Source organism: Molossus molossus, unplaced genomic scaffold, assembly GCF_014108415.1.
Source record: "Molossus molossus isolate mMolMol1 unplaced genomic scaffold, mMolMol1.p scaffold_m16_p_21, whole genome shotgun sequence".
Classification (NCBI taxonomy): Eukaryota; Metazoa; Chordata; class Mammalia; order Chiroptera; family Molossidae; genus Molossus; species Molossus molossus.
The window spans coordinates 4,009,076-4,027,740 of NW_023425357.1; the positions used below are offsets into that span (position 1 = coordinate 4,009,076).

Here is an 18,665-nt window from a genome sequence, read left to right on the forward strand (position 1 = left end):
CCTCACAAGGCCTCGGGGAGGGTAAGACAGGAAGAAACGGAGGAACAGGGAGGGCGGGCAAGTTGCTCAGGTATAAAAGGTGGAGCCGGTTCCGCACCAGCCCCCGGAGTTCCCGGCCCATAGTCTCAACCCCACGCTCCCTCTGCTTGGTCAGTGAAGCGAACGCGCATGCCCAGCTCTCTCCCCGCGGGATCCTCAGCACCACTCCGAGCTCAGTGCAGAAGCGATGGGCGTGGGTTAGGGACTGAATGACACAGGTAGTTTCGTGATCAAGAAAGGGTTACCCCACGTTTCCTGGATGACAAAGTGTTCTCCTGGGGAGGAAGCCGCGTTGAACCCTGAGATAGTGGGTAATTATATTATAAGTGTTATAATATTTATGTAACATATCCTGTGCTAATATCTATGTGAAAATAGCCATGTTATAATGGGATCATATCTATGTAATATAATGTTATAATATGTATGTAAAATAATGTGATTATATTGATGTAATATGTGATAAGATCCGCTATAATATGTAATATTTATGTAATATAATATGCAATATCTATGTAATATAGTTATAATATTTATGTAATATAATGTCATAAAATTTATGTAATATAATATGTGATCATAACTTATAATGTTATAATATTTATGTAATATATGTGTTATAATATTATATATAAATGTCATGTTACATGTGTTATATTATAAATATTATAACACATATAATACAATGTTATATTGCATAAATATGATGTTACATATATGCAATATTATGAATGTTTAAATATTTACATGATAGGATATTAATAGACTATCTCAGATAATAATTAGTATAGCATAATGATGTTATAAATATATAATTATAAAATTGTATTTATAATTAAATATATGAATATTTGAGGCTATATTATAATATAATATTTATCATATTAATATTATAATCCATTGAATATAATTATAGACTATATAATACTGGTATAATGATATGCTTTATTTTTTTAATTAATTTATTTTTTTAATCCTCACCCGAGGACATTTTTGCATTTTTTGTTCAGACAGAGCGGGAGGGAGAGAGAGGAAGGGAGAGAGAGAGAGAAACATCAATGTGAAAGGGACACATCGAGTGGCTGCCACCCGCACGACCAACCAGGGCCGGGGACAAACTGCAACCAAAGTACGTGCCCTTAGCGGGAACCGAACCCGGGTCTCTCCAGACCGCAGGCCGACGCTCTAACCGCTGAGCCAAACCGGCCAGGGCTAATGATATACTTTATATAATATTTTATATACTTATATTTATAATTTACAATTAAATATAGAAAGAGAATCAAACTCAGGATGTGAATACATTTATATTCATAAACCAGCATGTATTCTGTATTTTAAATAGTTTTCTATGTTGAAGAGACTTTGGCCTTTGAGAGGTAAGAGATCAGCTTCAGCGATTCCTATCTAGTGGCAGAACTGAAGCTGTGATTTCTGAGTTGAATCCCTTCATCGGTCTTCGTGAGGGAGGAGGAGGACCCTTCGGCCTGGGGACCCGAACACCTGAAGGAGGCCTTCATTCACCCACGACTGCTAGCGCTGTGTTCTTCCCGCTGCTGCAGCGATCTGTCCACAGCAGCCCGTGTTCCCAAAGGCGGCAGACGCTCTCTGCAGATCTTCTGAGTCCTCCCGAATTCCCTTTCATGTCCTTATCCCTACCAACGGTCTTGTCGAGGCCATCTGGGCTTTTTCTACCGTGCACCTCAAAACTCCTGCAGCCCTACCTGCTCCCCAGTCCCAAAGCCATGTCCAGATTCTTAGGTACATGTTAAGCAGCACCCCGTCTCCAGGTACTAACGCTGGTATTAGTCTGCTCGGGCCACGTAACAAAGCATGACCGACTGGGTGACTTAAACCACAGAAATGTACTGTCTCATGGTTCTGGAGGCTGGAAGTTCGAGTTCACAGTGCCGCAGGGTTGGTTTCTTCCGAGACCATGAGGGAGAATCTGTTCAGGCTTGCAGACGGTCCACCTACTCCCTCTCTCACCTCATCTTCCCTCTGGACATGTCTCCTTTTCTCGCAAGGACACCAGCCATACGGGATCAGGGCCCACCCATAAGATCTCATTTTAATTTGATGACCTCGGTAAAGACCCCCGTCTCCAAAAAAGGTCACATTCCACCCTGGCAGAGTAGCTCAGTTGGTTAGCGCGTCATCCCAATACGCCAAGGTTGCAGTTCGATCCCCAGTCAGGGCACATACAGGAAACAACCAATAAATGTATAGATAGTGGAACAACAGATCAATCTTTCTCTCTCTCTCTCAAGTCAATAAAAAAAATATTAAAACCAGCCCTGGCCAGTTTGGCTCAGCGGTCGGAGTGTTAGCCCATGCACCAAAGGGTCCCAGGTTCAGTCCCCAGTCAGGGTGCATGCTGGAGGCAACCAATCGATGTGTCTCTCTCATATCAATGTTTCTCTCTCTCTCTCCCTCCTCCCTCCCTTCCACTCTATAAAAATCAATGGAAAAAATGATCCTCTCATGAGGATTCTTAAAAAACTAAAAACAAACAAGTGAGGTCACATTCCAAGGTCTAGGCACTGAGAACGCCAACATACACTTTCGGAAAGAACACATTCAACCCATAACAATGTTTGTGTTCTAAATTTTAGAATTTTCCATCATTCTCCATAAGCCCATGCATATGTGGCTTCAGGGCTGATAAGTAACATATAGTGTGTTTCTGGGAGCAGAAGGATCACTGTTCTCTACCCCAGAAGGCACGATCACATCACAAACAGACTCCAATTCAAGGCTGTTACATTTCCAAACCTTTAATCCCAAATCAGACCACAGTGAGATCAGACCCAGACATTTCCCCCTCCTGTTTCTCTATGTCTCCAAATTTCAGATTAGTCCGAAGAAGGCTTTCCCACAAGTGAATACAGCCAGATCTCAGAAATGAATAGGTCCAATTCTCTCCCAACACACCCTGACCTCATCCCCCCATCCCTAGTTACCCCATCAGGTCCCACCAACCTTCCCTGGGGACCCTCGTTTGCAAAAAGCCTCTCCCACCCCACCCCCAAGTGACCCAAATTCAGCCACTGAGGAAAACATATTTACAAAGGGAAAGATGAGGGCATGAGAGACAGGTGTGCGAGCAATGTAGGCCCCAGAGCAAGGAGAACAGCTTCTCCAGGATGTGGGGCAAAAAATTTTGAGGGGGCAGGGGATAAAGAAGAAGGGTTTGGAAGGAGCTTAGAGAAAGCAACATGGTGGCTCTAGGTGGCCCTGGGCCCCTGCTTGGGACAGAGTGAGCCCCAGGGCCAGGGCGGCAGGGTGAGCAGGAGAAAGCAGATGCCCACCAGCAGCAGGACCAGGCTGGCGCCCACACAGCAGCCCAGAGACCAGGAGTATTCGTAGGTGAGGGCCGGGGCCGGGGGAGGCTCTGGGCTGACTCTTTGTATCAGGGCTCGCACGGAATGCCGGAACACCTCCAGGCTGACCAGGAGCAGCAGACCTGTGGGGAGAGGAGTGACATGATGCTCAGGCCCCCAGAAACTCCCGACTCGGATCTCAGTATCTCCTCCAATGCACCCTATCACATGCTTCTCTAACAAGAAACCTGGGGGAACCCCCCGCAGGCACTCTCTCATCCATCCATTTATTCATTTATCCAACAACTATTTACTAAACACCTATTACATAGCAGATGCACATTTGGAAGCTGGAGAGAAAGAAGGAACAATAATTGTTAGAGGCAGAAAGTAGAATGGTGGGTGCCCGGGGTGGGGGAGGGGAGTGGGCGTTGGTGTTTAATGGGGACAGAGTTTCAGCTGGGGAAGATTCAAAAATTACAGAGCTGGCCCTGGCTAGGTGGCTCAGTTGGTTGAGCATCGTGCCATGCACCCAGAGGTCACTGGTTCAATTCCCAGTCAGAGGACATGCCCAGGTTGTGGGCTCGATCCCCGGTGGGAGGGTGCAGGAAGCAGCTGATCAATGTTTCTCTCTCACACTGATGTTTCTATCTCTCCCTCTCTCTCTAAAAAAATAAATAAAAACATATTTTAAAAAAAATCAAAGCCAACCTTTAAAAAAAAAAAAAGAATGCAATTTGATTTAAGAAAAAGAAAAAAGAGCCCGGCCGGTGTGGCTCAGTGGTTGAGTGTCGACCCATGCACCAAGAGGTCACTGGTTCGATTCCCAGTCAGGGCACATGCCCAGGTTGTGGGCCCAATCCCCAATGCAGGGCATGCAGGAGGCGGCCAGTCGATGTTCTCTCTCATCGATATTTCTATCTCTCTCTCCCTCTCCCTTTCTCTCTCTCTAAAATCAATTAAAAATAAATTAAATAAAATAAAAGATTAAGGAACAAGACAGACAAAGACCCTGACATCATGGAGCTTATACTCTACTTGGAAGAGACAGATGGTAAACGATGCCTACAGGAGACAATGAGAAAATATAAATAATGAAGCAGGCAGGTGTGACGGGAACAGTGACAGAGTGACCGCAACCCAGCTTCTGCCGACTGCAGCCCTTCAGAAATGGGGACTTAATTTGCCAGACTTTCTGATTTTTCGAGAGAGAATTTTAATTTTTAAATTTATTGATGAGAGAGAGAGAGAGAGAGAGAGAGAGATTGATTTATTGTTCCACTTAGTTATGCATTCATTGGTTGATCCTTGTATGTGCCCTGACCAAGGATTGAACCCGCAATCTTGATGTATCGGGATGACGCTCTAACCAACTGACCTACCCGGCCAGGGCTAGAATTTGTACATGATTATGACTTTCATGGGAATTCACCCCACCTTTAAATACTGGCTTAGAAAAATCTTTGCGCTGCCTGCCAAGGAAAGCGCAGTACGGGCCATCGCTGGCCTGCCGGCTGCCAGGTCACAACCTCCAAAGTAAACACACGAGGAGACATAATTTCAGGGAGTGATGCACTCTGGGAAGGAGATAAAAACAGTCAGTGATGGGAAGGGGAGTGACATCCAGGGGTGGGGCAAGGACTTTAAATAGTGCCATCAGGAAAAGCCATTTCAGTTGAGACCAGAATGAAGGATGACAAGAAGCCAGCCACGCACAAAAGCAAGCGACAGCTATTCCAAGCAGAAGGAACGGCTGGCGTGAAGACCTGTGGTAGGATGGAGTATAGTGCGTTGAGGAAAAGAGAAAAGGTTCGTGTGACCAGAGCAAAGAGAGTGTGGAGGAGGAAAGTGGTGGGCAAAGTGCAGACAGAGGTGGGCAGGGGTCAGATCATGTAGGACCATCTAATGGTCATCATGGGCGTGAATCCTAACTGCCTCTCCTCTCAGATCCTGGAACCTGGCTCTAAACTCAGTTCCTGACCCTTCTTCCTCTTTGCCCTCCAGTTCCTCCAGGTTCTACCATGATTTTTTAAAAAACATGTTATTATTGATTTTTAGAGGGAGAGGGGAGAGAGGTAGAAACATTGATGAGAGAGAAACATTGATCAGCTGCCTCCTTCATGTCCCCTACTGGAGATCGAGCTCACAACCTGGGCTAGTGTCCTGCCTGGGAATTGAACCTGTGACCTCTTGGTGCATGAAATGATGCTTAACCAACTGAGTCACATTGGCTGGGCTTTCGCATGGTTTTTAATCAGGGGCCTGAAGAATACAGCCTGGAGTCTGTGTACCATGGTTCAGTGTCCTCTCTTGAGCCCTTTATGGCCCCACACAGCTCAGCATTAGGGCATTGGAGATGGAAAAACATCTGGACAAGGAAGAGACACTGTCCAATCTCCTACACTTCTTTGTTAGTTCATGCATCTTTCATTCATTCAACAGATCTTAATTGAGCTCTCATTATGAAATATATACATGAGACTAACAAAGGCCCTGTCCTCCTGGTACATCAATCCAGAAGGAGAGATGAACAATAATCAGGTTAATGTATTGTGGGCTGACTTGCATCCTGTATTTGAAGATACGGTCTTTAAAGAAACAAATTAAAATGAGGTCATTAGAGTGGGCTCTAATCCAATATGGCTGCTGCCCTTAGCAGAGACTGGGACACAGACACACACAGAGGAATGACTGTGTGAGGACCCAAGGAGAAAAGGGTCATCTACAAGCCAAGGAGAGAGGCTTCAGGAGGACCCAGCCCTGCTGCCCCCTTGAACTTGAACTTCCAGCCTCTAGGACTGTGAGAAAATACATTTCTGTTGTCTAAGCCACCCAGTCTGTGGTGCTTTGTGTTGGCAGTCCTAACAAACAAATACTTAAATAATTAATGACCTTTCTATCCACATCAGAAAACATTTGATACATTTCACAAGATGCAGTATTTTTTTTTTTTTTGGACCCTCAACTCCAAGGATGCAGACCCCTCCAGGTCCAAATCTAAAAGAGCATTTTTCAAGACTCTCCAGTTCCCAGCCAACAACAGGGCTTAGAACTCTCATATTTGAACCTACTATTAGCCCTGTGCCTCCCAGCATGCAACAGTGTTTGGAGATGTCCTCAACCTCCCAGCATGCAACAGTGCTTGGGGACCTTAACTCCCAACCTTCAACAGTTCTTGGACATCCTACCTCCCAGTATGCAACTATGCCGGGAGCTCACATAACCCAGCATGCAACTGTCCTTAGAGATCCCACCTCCCATCATGCAACAGTGCTTGGAGACCCTACCTACCAGCATGCAACAGTTCTTGTAGACCATGCCTCGAAGTATTCAACAGGGCTTAGAGATCTCACCTCCCAGCATGCAACAGTGCTTGGGGATCCCACCTCCCAGCATGCTGTGTCCTCAGTCTCCAGGCTCTCAACCCTCACCTGAGAGGCCAAAGCAGACAGCTCCAACTCGGACCAGGAACTCTGCGCCCTTGCTGAGCACCATGATGATGCACAGGCAACCCAGGGCCAAGACGGTCAGACCGAGCACTGCTATCACCGCAGCTGCCAGATTCATCTCTGCAGAGGGAAGGGGAAGAAGTGGAGACCACGGGATGGAGGAGTGGGGAGAACTCCCTGAGAGGGATCCAGAACCAGGAAGAGGGGAGATTCAGGCCAAGAGACTTTTCAAATAGAAGATGACCCAGGCCAATACTTATACTGTTTACTTATACTGTTGTGGGAACTAAGACTCAGACAGGACCAGTTATTTGCCTGAAGTCACACAGCAAAGAGGAGACAGAGCCAGAACTAGAAGGAGATGGGAGCCACCACTGATTACTTATGATCTGGTTACCGTCTGTGTACAGGTGAGGAAACTGAGGCAGTGGGTGTGTGGGTGACAACGGAGGAGGTATGTGACCGTGGAATGGTCCAAGTCCGAATTCCCCCTGGCCACTTCCTAGCTGGAAGATTCTGGTTAAGTCATGGAACCTCTCTGAACCTCTAGAAAATCAAATTCCCCGTTGGATCAGGCTGTTTCGAAGACTAGAAATCACAGGTGTGAAGGGTCCAGTGCAACACGTGGCACCCAGCAGTTGTTCCATATGTGTGCACTGATATTTTATCATCCCAGAGGAGCCTAGTAACATGTCCAAACTCACTGAACATCAAGGCGAGAGAAAAAGTAAAGAGAGTAAGGAATCGGTGTTTATCAAGGACCTACTGTGGGCCAGACAAGGACCTACTGTGGGCCAGACAGCACGCTATATGTCCTGACTACATCAGATGAGATTCATGAATTCATGACGTGGCCCTGGCCACTGTTGCTCAGTGGTTAGAGCATAGGCCTGCACAGCAAAGGGTTTGATTCCTGGTCAAGGGCACATACCTGGGTTGCAGGTTCAAACCCCACCCCAGTGGGGGTATGTGGGGGAGGCAACCAATCCGATATGAGATCAATATTGTTTTTTTTCTCTCTCTCCCTCCCTCCCTACCTTCCCACTCGCTCAAAGAAAATCAATGGAAAAAAATATCCTCGAGTGAGAATGAACAACAACAACAGCAAAAGATTCATGACATGATCACAATTCTCTTGCGGGTGGGGCTTTTGAAGTGCCAGGGTGATTAAGAGACTATGGTTAGAATAGAAAAGGTCAAGTCTTGCCCTGGCTGGTTTGGTTCAGCGGTTAGAGCATCAGCCTGAGGACTGGAGAGTCCTGGGTTCGGTTCCCGCTAAGGGCATGTACCTTGGTTGCAGTTTGTCCCAGGCCCCTGTTGGGGTTGTGTGGGTGGCAACCACTCGATGTGTCTCTCTCACATTGATGTTTCTCTCTCTCTCTTTCCCCCTCTCTCCCTCCCACTCTGTCTAAAGATAAATGCAAAAAAAAAAAAACGAAAGAAAAGGTCAAGTCTTAAGTACTAACTTGTCCAGTGTGGTAGCCATTAGCCACATGTGGCCTTTTCATTTTAAATGGATTGAAGTTAAGTAAGATCTAAAACTCAGTTTCTCGGTCACAGCTGCCGCTCTCCAGATGCTCAGCAACCACCTGGGACCAGTGTCTACCACATCGGCCAGCACAGACACTGCACGTTTCCATGTTCACAGAAGGTTCTGCAGGAGAACGCTGCTTTGGAGTCAGAATTACTGAGGTTTGAGTCCTGACTCTGTCTCTCCACTTCCTGGGAAAAATACATGTAACTACTTCTGAACATCCCTTTTCTCACCTGGAAGGTGAAGATAAAGCCCCTGCCTGCAGGGTGTGGCAAGGATGGAGGCCTCATGAAAGGAACCTCCAGCACCATGCTGAACTCAGCATGTGGTAGGTAGAGGTGCATTGGTGAGATGCTGAAGTGCTATCCGCAAAGAGGGGCTGTCACTTGCCCAAAGTTGCACAGCACGTGGCAAAGGCAGAGCTGGGGTAGGACTGTCGGGCACAGGACTCTGGAGAACCATGACCCTACTGTCACCACACCCCAAAGGTGGGCCTCCCCAGGACATAGGAGCTGAGCCCTTCCTGAGCCAAAGCAGAAAAGAGGACAAGTCTATCAGGAACTCTAGCCCATCCAGTGTGACTCAGTTGGTTGGGCGTCATCCTGGTCAGGGCACACGCCCAGGTTGTGGGCTTGATCCCCAGTAGGGGGCATCCAGGAGGCAGCCGATGAATATTTCTTTATCTCTCTCCCTTCCTCTCTTTGAAATCAGTAAAAACATTTAAAAAAAAAAAAAAAAACCCTCACCCTGACCAGTTTGGCTCAGCAATTAGAGCATCGGCCTGTGGACCAAAGGGTTGTGGGTTTGATTCCCAGTCAAGGGCACGTACCTGGGTTGCAGGTTTGATCCCTGGCCCTGGTCGTGTGGGAGGCAACCATTCGATGTGTCTCTCTCACATCGATGTTTCTCCCTCCCTCCCTCCCTCTCTATATGTCTATCTGGAAAAAATCAATGGAAAAATATCCTTGGGTGAAGATTGGAAAAAAAAAAAAAAAGAACTCTAACATGGTCAGCATATCCCCACCACCACCTCACTGCAGGGTGAAAAGTTCCTACCTTTCTTTGTAGTTCTCTGGAAGATGTGTGCATTCTCCCCCGTGGTGAAGAATTTAAAATAGGTGCAGTTGGCTTCTGTGGGAGCAGGAGAGAGAGAAATTAGGGAGGTGATGGCATGGAGGCCCCTAGTATAAGTTCAGAAGTGGACATTAAACAGAGCTCACAGTAATCTAAAAATATGACATGAGCCCTGGCCAGTGTGGCTCAGTGGTTAGATGTCAGCCTGAGCACGGAAGGTTCACGGGTTTGATTTCCGGTCACCAGCACGTACCTGGGTTGCAGGTTCAATCCCAGGCTCCAGTTGGGGCACATGTGGGAGGCAACCAATCAATGTGTGTCTCTCATATCTATGTTTCTCTCTCTTTCTCTCTTTCCTTCTCTTCCACTCTCTCTAAAAATCCATGGAAAAAAATATCCTCTGATGAAGATGAACAACAACAAAAAAATGACACGAGCATCTCTGGCAGACAGAAGAGAAAAAAGGATGCTCAGTAAAAGCCACCTGCTGCCACACAGCTTATCCAGGAGCGGGGATTCCAATGAGGAGCTTTGAGATCCAGATCTGGGGCTTTGAGTGGGCTATTGACCCCTCTGGGCCCTCTGACTCTTCCTCTATTAAATGAGATAATAGTCTTTCTTGGCTCCATCATATGGGTTGGCTGAGAGTCGAGTGGGGTTTGAAACAGACACTCGCTTTATTCAACAAAGGACCTCAAGATCCAGGCAACAGAAGAAATGATTTCAGAATGGATTCTGGTCTAGGATACACAAAGGACTCCTGCAGGTTGGCAAGAAAACAAAGGTAACCCTGTTGAAAATGGGCAAAGGATATGAATAGACAAGTCATGGAAGAGGGAGCCTGGATGTTTCACAAGTCTGTGAAGAGAGGCTGCCCCTCACCAGGGATCGCAGAAATGCCACTCAAATCAGCAAGGAGATGCCACTTAAGAGCCATTAGATTGGCAAATATTAAGAGGCTAATACCAGGCGTTGGAAGGCTCAGAGGGAACAAGCTGAGAGGGTAAACTGGTCCAGGCATGCTTTGTTTTATGACACTTAGAAGATTCTGCATTTTCATCAACATTGAGGTGAGACCCTCCCTCCACCAGCAAAACAATACATTTTTTTAAATTATGACTCACTAAAGGCTTGGAGGATGATTAGCATTTTTTAGCAATAGAGGGTTTTTTAGACCTAATGCTATTGCACACTAAATGCACTATAGTATAAACATAACTCTTCGGTGAGTGGGAAACCAGTGCATTTGTGTGACTGGCTTGATTGCGGTGGTCTGGAACAGAACTCGTATCTTCGAGGAACGCCTGTGCTAGTCTTTTTAGAAGACAGACTCTGCCCTGGCCAGTTTGGCTCAGCGGTTAGAGCGTCGGCCTGCGGGCCGGAGAGACCCGGGTTCGGTTCCCGCTAAGGGCATGTACTTCGGTTGCAGTTTGTCCACGGCCCTGGTTGGTCGTGCGGGTGGCAGCCACTCGATGTGTCCCTTCACATCAATGTTTCTCTCTCTCTCTCCCTTCCTCTCTCTCCCTCCCACTCTATCTGTACAAAAAATGGAAAAATATCCTCGGGTGAGGATAAAAAAAAAAAGAAGACAGACTCTGACAGACTAGCAAATCAAGTATGTTTATACCCTATAACCAGCTATTTAAATTCTGGGGATACATACAGACAAAAACCATATGTAAGAATATACACCAAGGTCAGGGTGTGATCCCTGGTCAGGGCACCTACAAGAATCAACCAATGAATGCATGAATAAGTGGAACAACAAATCGATGTTTCTCTCTCTACCCCACTCTGTCTCCCTTCCCCTCTCTCTAAAATCAATCAATAAGTGAAAAATTTGTAAAAAGAGAGAGATGTGAGGGACCTCATCGTATGCAGTGTGGTGGGGTGGGAAATCCCCTCCAGGACAGCGAGAACCTTTGGGACATCTTTGTGGACTAGTGAGATGCAATACAATGTCGTTGCTAAGAACAGAGATGAGCAGGGTTCAAACCCCATGGACAAGCCTGCATGTATCCAAGGAACTGCTTTAGGTCTCCCCTCCTCACTTTTCTCTTCTGTAGAATGGGGGTGATAACAACTACTCACAGGGCTGCTCTGTGGATTAGCGAGTTAATGCATGTGAAGTACCTAGAACAGAGCCGGGCACTGCATAAGCGTCCAATATTTATATTACCGGGGCATCCCATTTCACAAAAGTTTAGGAACTTTCTGCGCTCGAGGATCTTAGAGGCGAGTTGTAGCCTGACTGCCGGAGTGAAGTGTTTAATCTGGACACTGAGTGGGTGGGTACCTCTGGCAACAAGAGTTCTTGACATAACGCTTTGCTACCAAGGGCTCAGCTCATCCTATTTGGAACCCCTTGGAGGTAAGAGTCCACATCTGGAGAAGTGACAAAGGAGGGAAGGCCCCTCTGGAGCCCAGAGGGGCAGAAGATCTTTGAGGGGTACAGAGGTGATAGGACAACCTTGGGACAGTAGAGTGTGGGAGACCCATGTGGGTGACCAAGCACGGAATGTCCTAAATGGGCCCTGAGGGGTGTCACATAGTTTCATCAGTAGAGGAGGCATGAGATCCGGGACCCAAGATGGGCAGGCTGGCTCCCTGGTATACACAAAGGGCATGGTGTACCATCAGGAAGCGTGGGTGGTAGGGGAATGCTCCCTGACATAGTTAGGGGTGAAGAACCACATTGTGGGAAAGTGAGGTGTGGGGGTGTCTGTAAGAGAAAATGAGAAGGATGCAGTGTGTAATCTGGGTATTTAGAGGTGCGAGGGATGGGAAATGAAGAACATTTCTCTGGAAGCGGCTGCCCTGGGGTGTTGGGAGGTGTTTGTGAGAGCTCATTTCGGGGAACCAGTAGGAAGGAACAGGCATGGATTCTACTTGGGGTGGGGGTCAAGGCTGTCTGTCTCCCAGGGCCCACAGGATGGGGTACAAGCTGTCTCAGGAGTGGGAAGAGCAAGCTGACACCAGGAACCCAGTCTCTCTCGAGGGGCACAGGCTGTATGTGGGCACATGCATGGGGCACAGGCTGTCTCAGGAGGTGTGGGTGTTTTGGGGGGACGCAGGCTGTCTGAGGGCACCAGCTGTGTCTGGAGTCACAGGCTGGGTGTCGGGGCCGAGGCCATGTATGGGGAGACAGGCTGGTCTGGGGACACACATGTCTGGGATCATAGGCTGTACTGGGGTATAGGAGCTCAAAAGGTCATAGGATAGTCTGGGGCACAGGTTGGTTGGTCTAGGGGTACAGGGAACAGGCAGGTCTGGGGGTATAGCTGGCCTGAGGTTAAGGCTGGTGTAGGGGTACAGGCTGGGCTAAGAGTACAGGCTGGTCTAGGGGTACCTGCTGGCCTGGGGGTACAGGCTTGTCTGAGGTACAGCCTGGTCTGATGGCACAGGCTGGTCTAGGGGTACAGGCTAGTCTGAGTTAAGGCTGGTCTGGGATACTGGCTGGTCTAAGGTTAAGGCTGGTTTGAGGGCACAGGCTGGTCTAGGGGTACAGGATGGACTGGGGAACAAGCTAGTCTCGGGGTGCAGACTTCCCGTCTCAGCAAGGTTGGTGCCTGGAGCAAAGGCGGTTGGGAGCACAGGGCACGCTCCCTCCCTGGGGCTCCGGCTCTCTCTGGGCACAGGCTGTTTCTGGGGCAGTTTTCTCCCACCCGGGTTCTCCCGCGGCCTGGGGTCCGAGCCCTGGGGGCGGCCTCACCTCCGGGCAGCTGGGCGGGGCCGCACGTCTCCCTGCCGGCGGGCACATCCTGCTGCCACAGTCGCTTGACGCACATCTTCCACAGTCCCAGGTAGGCGGCGTCACACACGGCGCTACCGTTGGCCTTGAAGGTGTTGAGCTCCACCCAGAACTCGGTGCCCACGGCCAGCACGGCCAGCGTGGCGCCCACCGCGGTCAGCAGCAGCACCAGCTTGACCTTGCCCTCCTGCTCCGGCGACAGCCCGGGCTGGCGCTGCCCGTCACCTCGCCGGGCGGCCGCCCCCCGCCTCCGGTCCTCCTCTTGCATCAAGAAGTTGGACCACATCATCATCCCGGCGGCTGGATGGGCTCCGGTGCCGGTGCTGAGGAGACTGAGCTGGGAGGGCTGGGGGCGGGGCGGGGATGGGGGCGCGCCTGGGGTCTTGAAGGGGGTGAGGGGCTGTTTCCACTGGACTACAAAATAAGGAATCCCAGAATCTCCCTGGAACCTCAAATGGGGGAGCCGAGGGTGCCTCTGGGTCCCAGAAGCGGAAAAAAAACAAGACCCCCTACACCCCGCTGGGGAACCCGTGGAGGTTCAGAATGGGCCTGAGTTTCCACAGAAACAGCAAAGACGATGGGACCCAGAGGAAAATCAAAATGCCAAGGAGGGGGCCTGAGGGCCCCAAAGCAGAACTGAGTGCCACTTGAAGCTCTCAGGGGCTGCTCCGGGCTCCCACGAGGCGCAGAGTTCGGGGTACCCAGGAGAGGAAGCTGAGCTCCTCTGTGATCCGAAGAAGGCACCTCCTGGCTTCTTTTGGGCTCAGAGTCGGGGAAGGAAGGACTTGGGTCCCCTCTGGGGTCTAAGAGGGAGATCAGATGGCCTTCTGGGTCTCAGAGAGGCGGCAGGACCACCGCCCCCCAACATTCACAGAAGGGAAAGCGGAGTCTTGGCCGGGGTTCAGAAAAGGGGGGGCTGGGGACCTGCTGGAATTCAGAGAAGAGACTCGATCGGAGCTCTGCACTGGGGCTGAGATGGGGACCGGTGAGGGACACAGCGGAGTCCAGAGAAGGGGCTCAGAGCTCCCCCAGAGCTCCCACTGAGGCTCAGATAGAGGGGCTGTGCCCCGAACTGCGGCTCAGGAAATGGGGACAGAGATTCCCCACGGTTTAAAGGACAGCTGGGACCCGGAAGGGACTCTGTGTCCCCTCGGGATCACTGGGCTCCCCCTCCCCCGGGCTCCCAGGGCCTGCTGGGCCGGGACAACTCCAGGCTCAGCTCCAGGCCGAGCGCCTCCCACAGGCCTCCCACCCCCGGCTCCTGGGCTGGGACCCCTCTCGCCCTCCTGCCTGGGCGCCGCGCCGGCCCCAGCTCCGCGATCCTCCGAACCGTGGGCTCCGCACCGCCGCCCGCCCGGCCGCCGGACCTGCGCTGCGCTCGCCGCGGCCTCGCCCCCAGCCGCCCACTCCACCCTCCCGGCTATTTCGGGCCCGACCCGTAAATAACACCCGCACCTGTCGCCGGGCGCCTGTTGCCATAGGGATCCCGGGTATTTTAAGGAGACAAGGGGCGGGGGAGGGACTAGGGGCCGAGTCCCAGACCCGGCTGGGGCCTGAAGGGACATTTATTTCCTTAAGGGGCAAGCGTGGGAGCTGAGGGTCCCATCTCCCAGGTGGCAGGGAGCCGGGAGTTTGCTCCCGAACAGGCCCAGCTGGCCCGAGGGAAGAGGGGCTGGGGCCTGGAGCGCTGGGTCCGAGGGAGGAGGGCTGGGGCCCAGATCCCTGGGTCTTGAAGGTGGAAGGACAGATTTGGTGCTGGGAGCTCCCCAGGAGGTAGAATGGCCAGGCCCAGGCAGAGGCTTGTTGATGGGAGCAGGGGAACCAAAGCCATAGTCCTCTTCACCGAGTTTATTACCCGAGCACCCCGAGGGCTTCCCATGCAGATTTGCTCCTCTAGGGGCAGGGACGGGACAGCCACGTGGCATGGCAGCAGGGTCTGGTCTTCCCCCTTTCGCCCCCACCCTCAGCCCTTGTGCAGACAGCCCAGGTGGGACCCACCTGCACCAACTCCTCTGCCCACAGTGGACTGCTCCAGCTGGCTGGTGTGCCCCGGCCTTCTCCGTATACCCTGCTCTGGACGCAACTTCCATGGGAACACGCATCACCCTGGTGTGACTGTGTGCGTCTGTGGGCTCGCCCTCCAGCCTGGGGCACAGCCCAGATGCAGGAGGAACTCACCTCCTCCACAGCACTGCCCAGCCCAGGACCACACAGGAGGCCTTAGGAAAAGTGCGCTAGGCCACGTGAATGAATGAATGAATGAATGAATGAGCCAATGGCTGAACCATGTGAGATGACGACACACAGACATCCCCTCCCAAGCTAGCAAAAGTGCCCCCCTCAGAGCACAGCCCCTTCCGCTAGGCTGTCCCACCTGTCTGCAGACCTGGGCAGCTCTGAGATGCAGGGCAGGGTGGTACCTGGAAGGCCTCAGGACATTTCTTAAATGAATGAGTGCAACCTGTTTCTTCCTTCACATCCCTGCATCCTCCCAGGCCTGGACAGGCTCCAGAAGGGGACCTCGGGGTGCTCGGTGTTGAGCACAGCCTGGGTGGAGGATGGAGCAGGGCAGGGCAGCCCCAGGGAGAGTCAGCCTGCCCCCTGAATCCATGTCCCCTCTGGGCCTTGGGCTTCCCCATCTTTCTCAGTCCATCTGCTGTGACAGCTCTCTCGTTTCAGGGTGCACTCTCTGTCGCCCATCTCCCGGTCTGCAAAGCTCCCTATCTGTCCTTTCACAGAAAGGGTAAGAACTTTCTTTGGAATAGAAGTCCTTGTCACTTTCACACCCGGAGGATGGCTTGGTCTCCTTGCCCTTCCCCCCCCACACACACCCTCTCTCTTTCTTCCACTCCAGCAGGGCCCCAGTCTCCACCCTTGTATTGCAATCACCTTTTATCAGGGTCACATTATCAAACCAAACAGTCGCTTTGGGGATTTTCCTTGCTCTCAGCAGCATGGCTGGTTTCCTCCTGGTCTCCACCCACTTCATGGCCACTCCTCTCCCCACTCTGCTATATTCCCTTCTGACCCGGATGCAGATAGATGCTCCGCCCCCACCCCCACCCGCACCCCCGTCCCACGCCCTCCCTGGGCTCTAGCTGGGGTAGATTCTCTGTCGGCATTCTCCTCCTACCTCCTCACCTAATCCAGTCTCATGGCATTTAATGTCTCCTGTGTACTGACCTTTCCAAAATTTATATTTCTAGCCATGACCTGTCCCTCAGCTACAGTCTCACATTTCCAACTGGCCACTTGATACCCCGACTTGGGTTTCTCACAGGCATCTCCAAAAGATGCTGATTCCTCCACCCAAACCCTGACTTCTTCCCCGGTGCCCCCTCGTGCACTGCTAAATTAAGAATTCCTGTCTAGTTCGGTGGCTGGTGTGGCTCAGTGGGTTGAGGACCGACCGATGCACCAAGAGGTCTCCAGTTCAGGGCATATGCCCGGGGTTGTGGGCTCACCCTCCATTGGGGGGCGCACACGAGGCAGCCGATGGATATGTCCCATCAATGTTTCTACCTCTCTCTCCCTCTCTCTTCCTCTCCAAAAAAAAAAAAAAGGAAATCAATAAAAACATTTTTTTTTTAAAGTTCCTGCTTTGGTTTCTCAGTCTCTGTCCTGCAGCATCCAGTTCATTACTACTGGTTCTGCCTCCAGAACCCCATTTCTGTCCATCCTTGCTGACTCCACCTGGGTCCAGGCCTCCACCTGCCTGAACTGGACAAGGACCAGAGCCCCTACAGCTTGACGGCCACTCTCACTCCTGCATCCACTCTCAGCGCCACAACGTGGTTCTGTTATTTTGGTTTGTTTTTTAAATGCGGTTTTTATTGATTTTTGAGAGAAGGAGAAAGAAACATCGATGTGAGAGAGAAACATCAATCAGCTGCCTCCTACACGCCCCTTACTGGGGATCAAGCCTGCAACCAGGGCATGTGCCCTGACTGGGAATGGAACCAGGACCTGTCAGTCCATGGGATGGTGCTCAATCCACTGAGCCACTCTGGCCAGGCCTGTTATTATTATTTTTTTTATCCTCACCCAAGGACATTTTTCCATTTTTTGTTCAGACAGAGTGGGAGGGAGAGAGAGAAAGAGAGAGACAGAAACATCGATGTGAAAGGGACACATCGAGTGGTTACCACCTGCTTGACCCAACCAGGGCCAGGGACAAACTGCAGCCAAGGTACGTGCCCTTAGAGGGAACCGAACCCTGGTCTCTCTGGACCGCAGGCCGATGCTCTAACCACTGAGCAAAACAGGCCAGGGCTGTTATTCCTTTTTTTTTTTTTAATGAAAATATAATCATATCCTGCCTGTGCTCATCTCAGGGAGTCTAGAAAATCAGGTTTCTCCCCAGAACTAAAAGGGCCTATGTGAAGGGCCACCAGCCTGTTCTGACCTCACCCTGGTTAACGTGCCCACCCTGGGACTCTTCTGGGTGTTTGTGCTGCCTTTAGTGACCAGGATGCTCACCCTGTCCCTCACAACCCCAGTCTCCAGGGCCCTACCCCATCATGGTCACTACATGCTGCTTGGTTTTTAAATCAGTTCCCTGTGACTGAAATTCTCTTGTTTGCCTCTCCTGTGAGTTCCAGGAGATCAGGACCAAGGCTCAGCACATGCTTTGGGCCTCACCCGAGTCCAGAACAGGATGGTGCTCAGTGAGTACTTCCTGAACACTGAAAACTAGCAAAGCGAAGAAATAGCTCCTTCCTGTACAGCGCACTCACTTAGGAGTCTCCACGTTTTCGTCTAGGCAGATCTTGGGATCTTTCTCTGTGGCCCTAGCTCTGTGTCTCTGTGGATTTGCTGTCTCTGAGCTGTCTCACGTCTGAGTTTTGCATCTTTGTGCCAGCCTTCCTGTTCCTTTTTCTCTCCTCTCTGGACCCCCTAATCTTTTCCTCTCTGCCTCTGTGACTCACCTAGTTTGGGTCTCTATTGCCCTCATCCCTCTCCCTCATCTCCCTCCCTCTGCCCACCCCCCACCTCTTTGTTGCTCTCTGACCTTTTGACCCTAGAGTCTACTACCCTCAACCAGTTCTGCCCCCTCTCCCACCAAACTTGTCTCAAACCCCACCTCTCCCTTGTCCCCTCCTATTGGTCACCCTACACCAAGTTCTTCCCCACATTTTCCAGGATGTCTGAGACTATCCCCACAGCATTTCTCCCTGGTCCCCACTCTCCAGTCTCTCTCTCCCTTTCTAGTACTTCCACAGGGGACCCTATGGGAAGTCCCAACACCCAGTCCCACCCTTTTCTGCTGCTGCTCCATGTTCTGAAGACAGAGGCTGGCAGAGCCCCTGGCAGCATGGGCATCACTGCCCACTCCTCCCTGTCTGTCCTCCCACCAGACCAGGGCAGGGCCAGGCCTGATTATCTCTGTCCTCCCAGCATCTCAGAGCACCGGGCCTGGCACCTGGGAGACCTCAGGAAATGTTTGCTGAGTCAAAGAAGGGAAACGGCTAAGCACCATCCCTTCTTCGACCTCA

General features: G+C 50.9%; 1 protein-coding gene across 1 annotated transcript; it reads right to left on the reverse strand.

The window, feature by feature from the left end:
• Positions 1-2,815: 2,815 nt before the first annotated feature.
• CACNG6 (calcium voltage-gated channel auxiliary subunit gamma 6) lies at positions 2,816-13,525 on the reverse strand. The gene is made up of 4 exons (XM_036273825.1): positions 13,132-13,525; positions 9,402-9,476; positions 6,794-6,931; positions 2,816-3,505 (listed from the first exon to the last, which is right to left on the reverse strand). Exons 1-4 carry the CDS (start codon positions 13,460-13,462, stop codon positions 3,267-3,269), a joined length of 783 nt encoding a protein of 260 aa, XP_036129718.1. The 5' UTR covers positions 13,463-13,525; the 3' UTR covers positions 2,816-3,266.
• Positions 13,526-18,665: the final 5,140 nt, after the last annotated feature.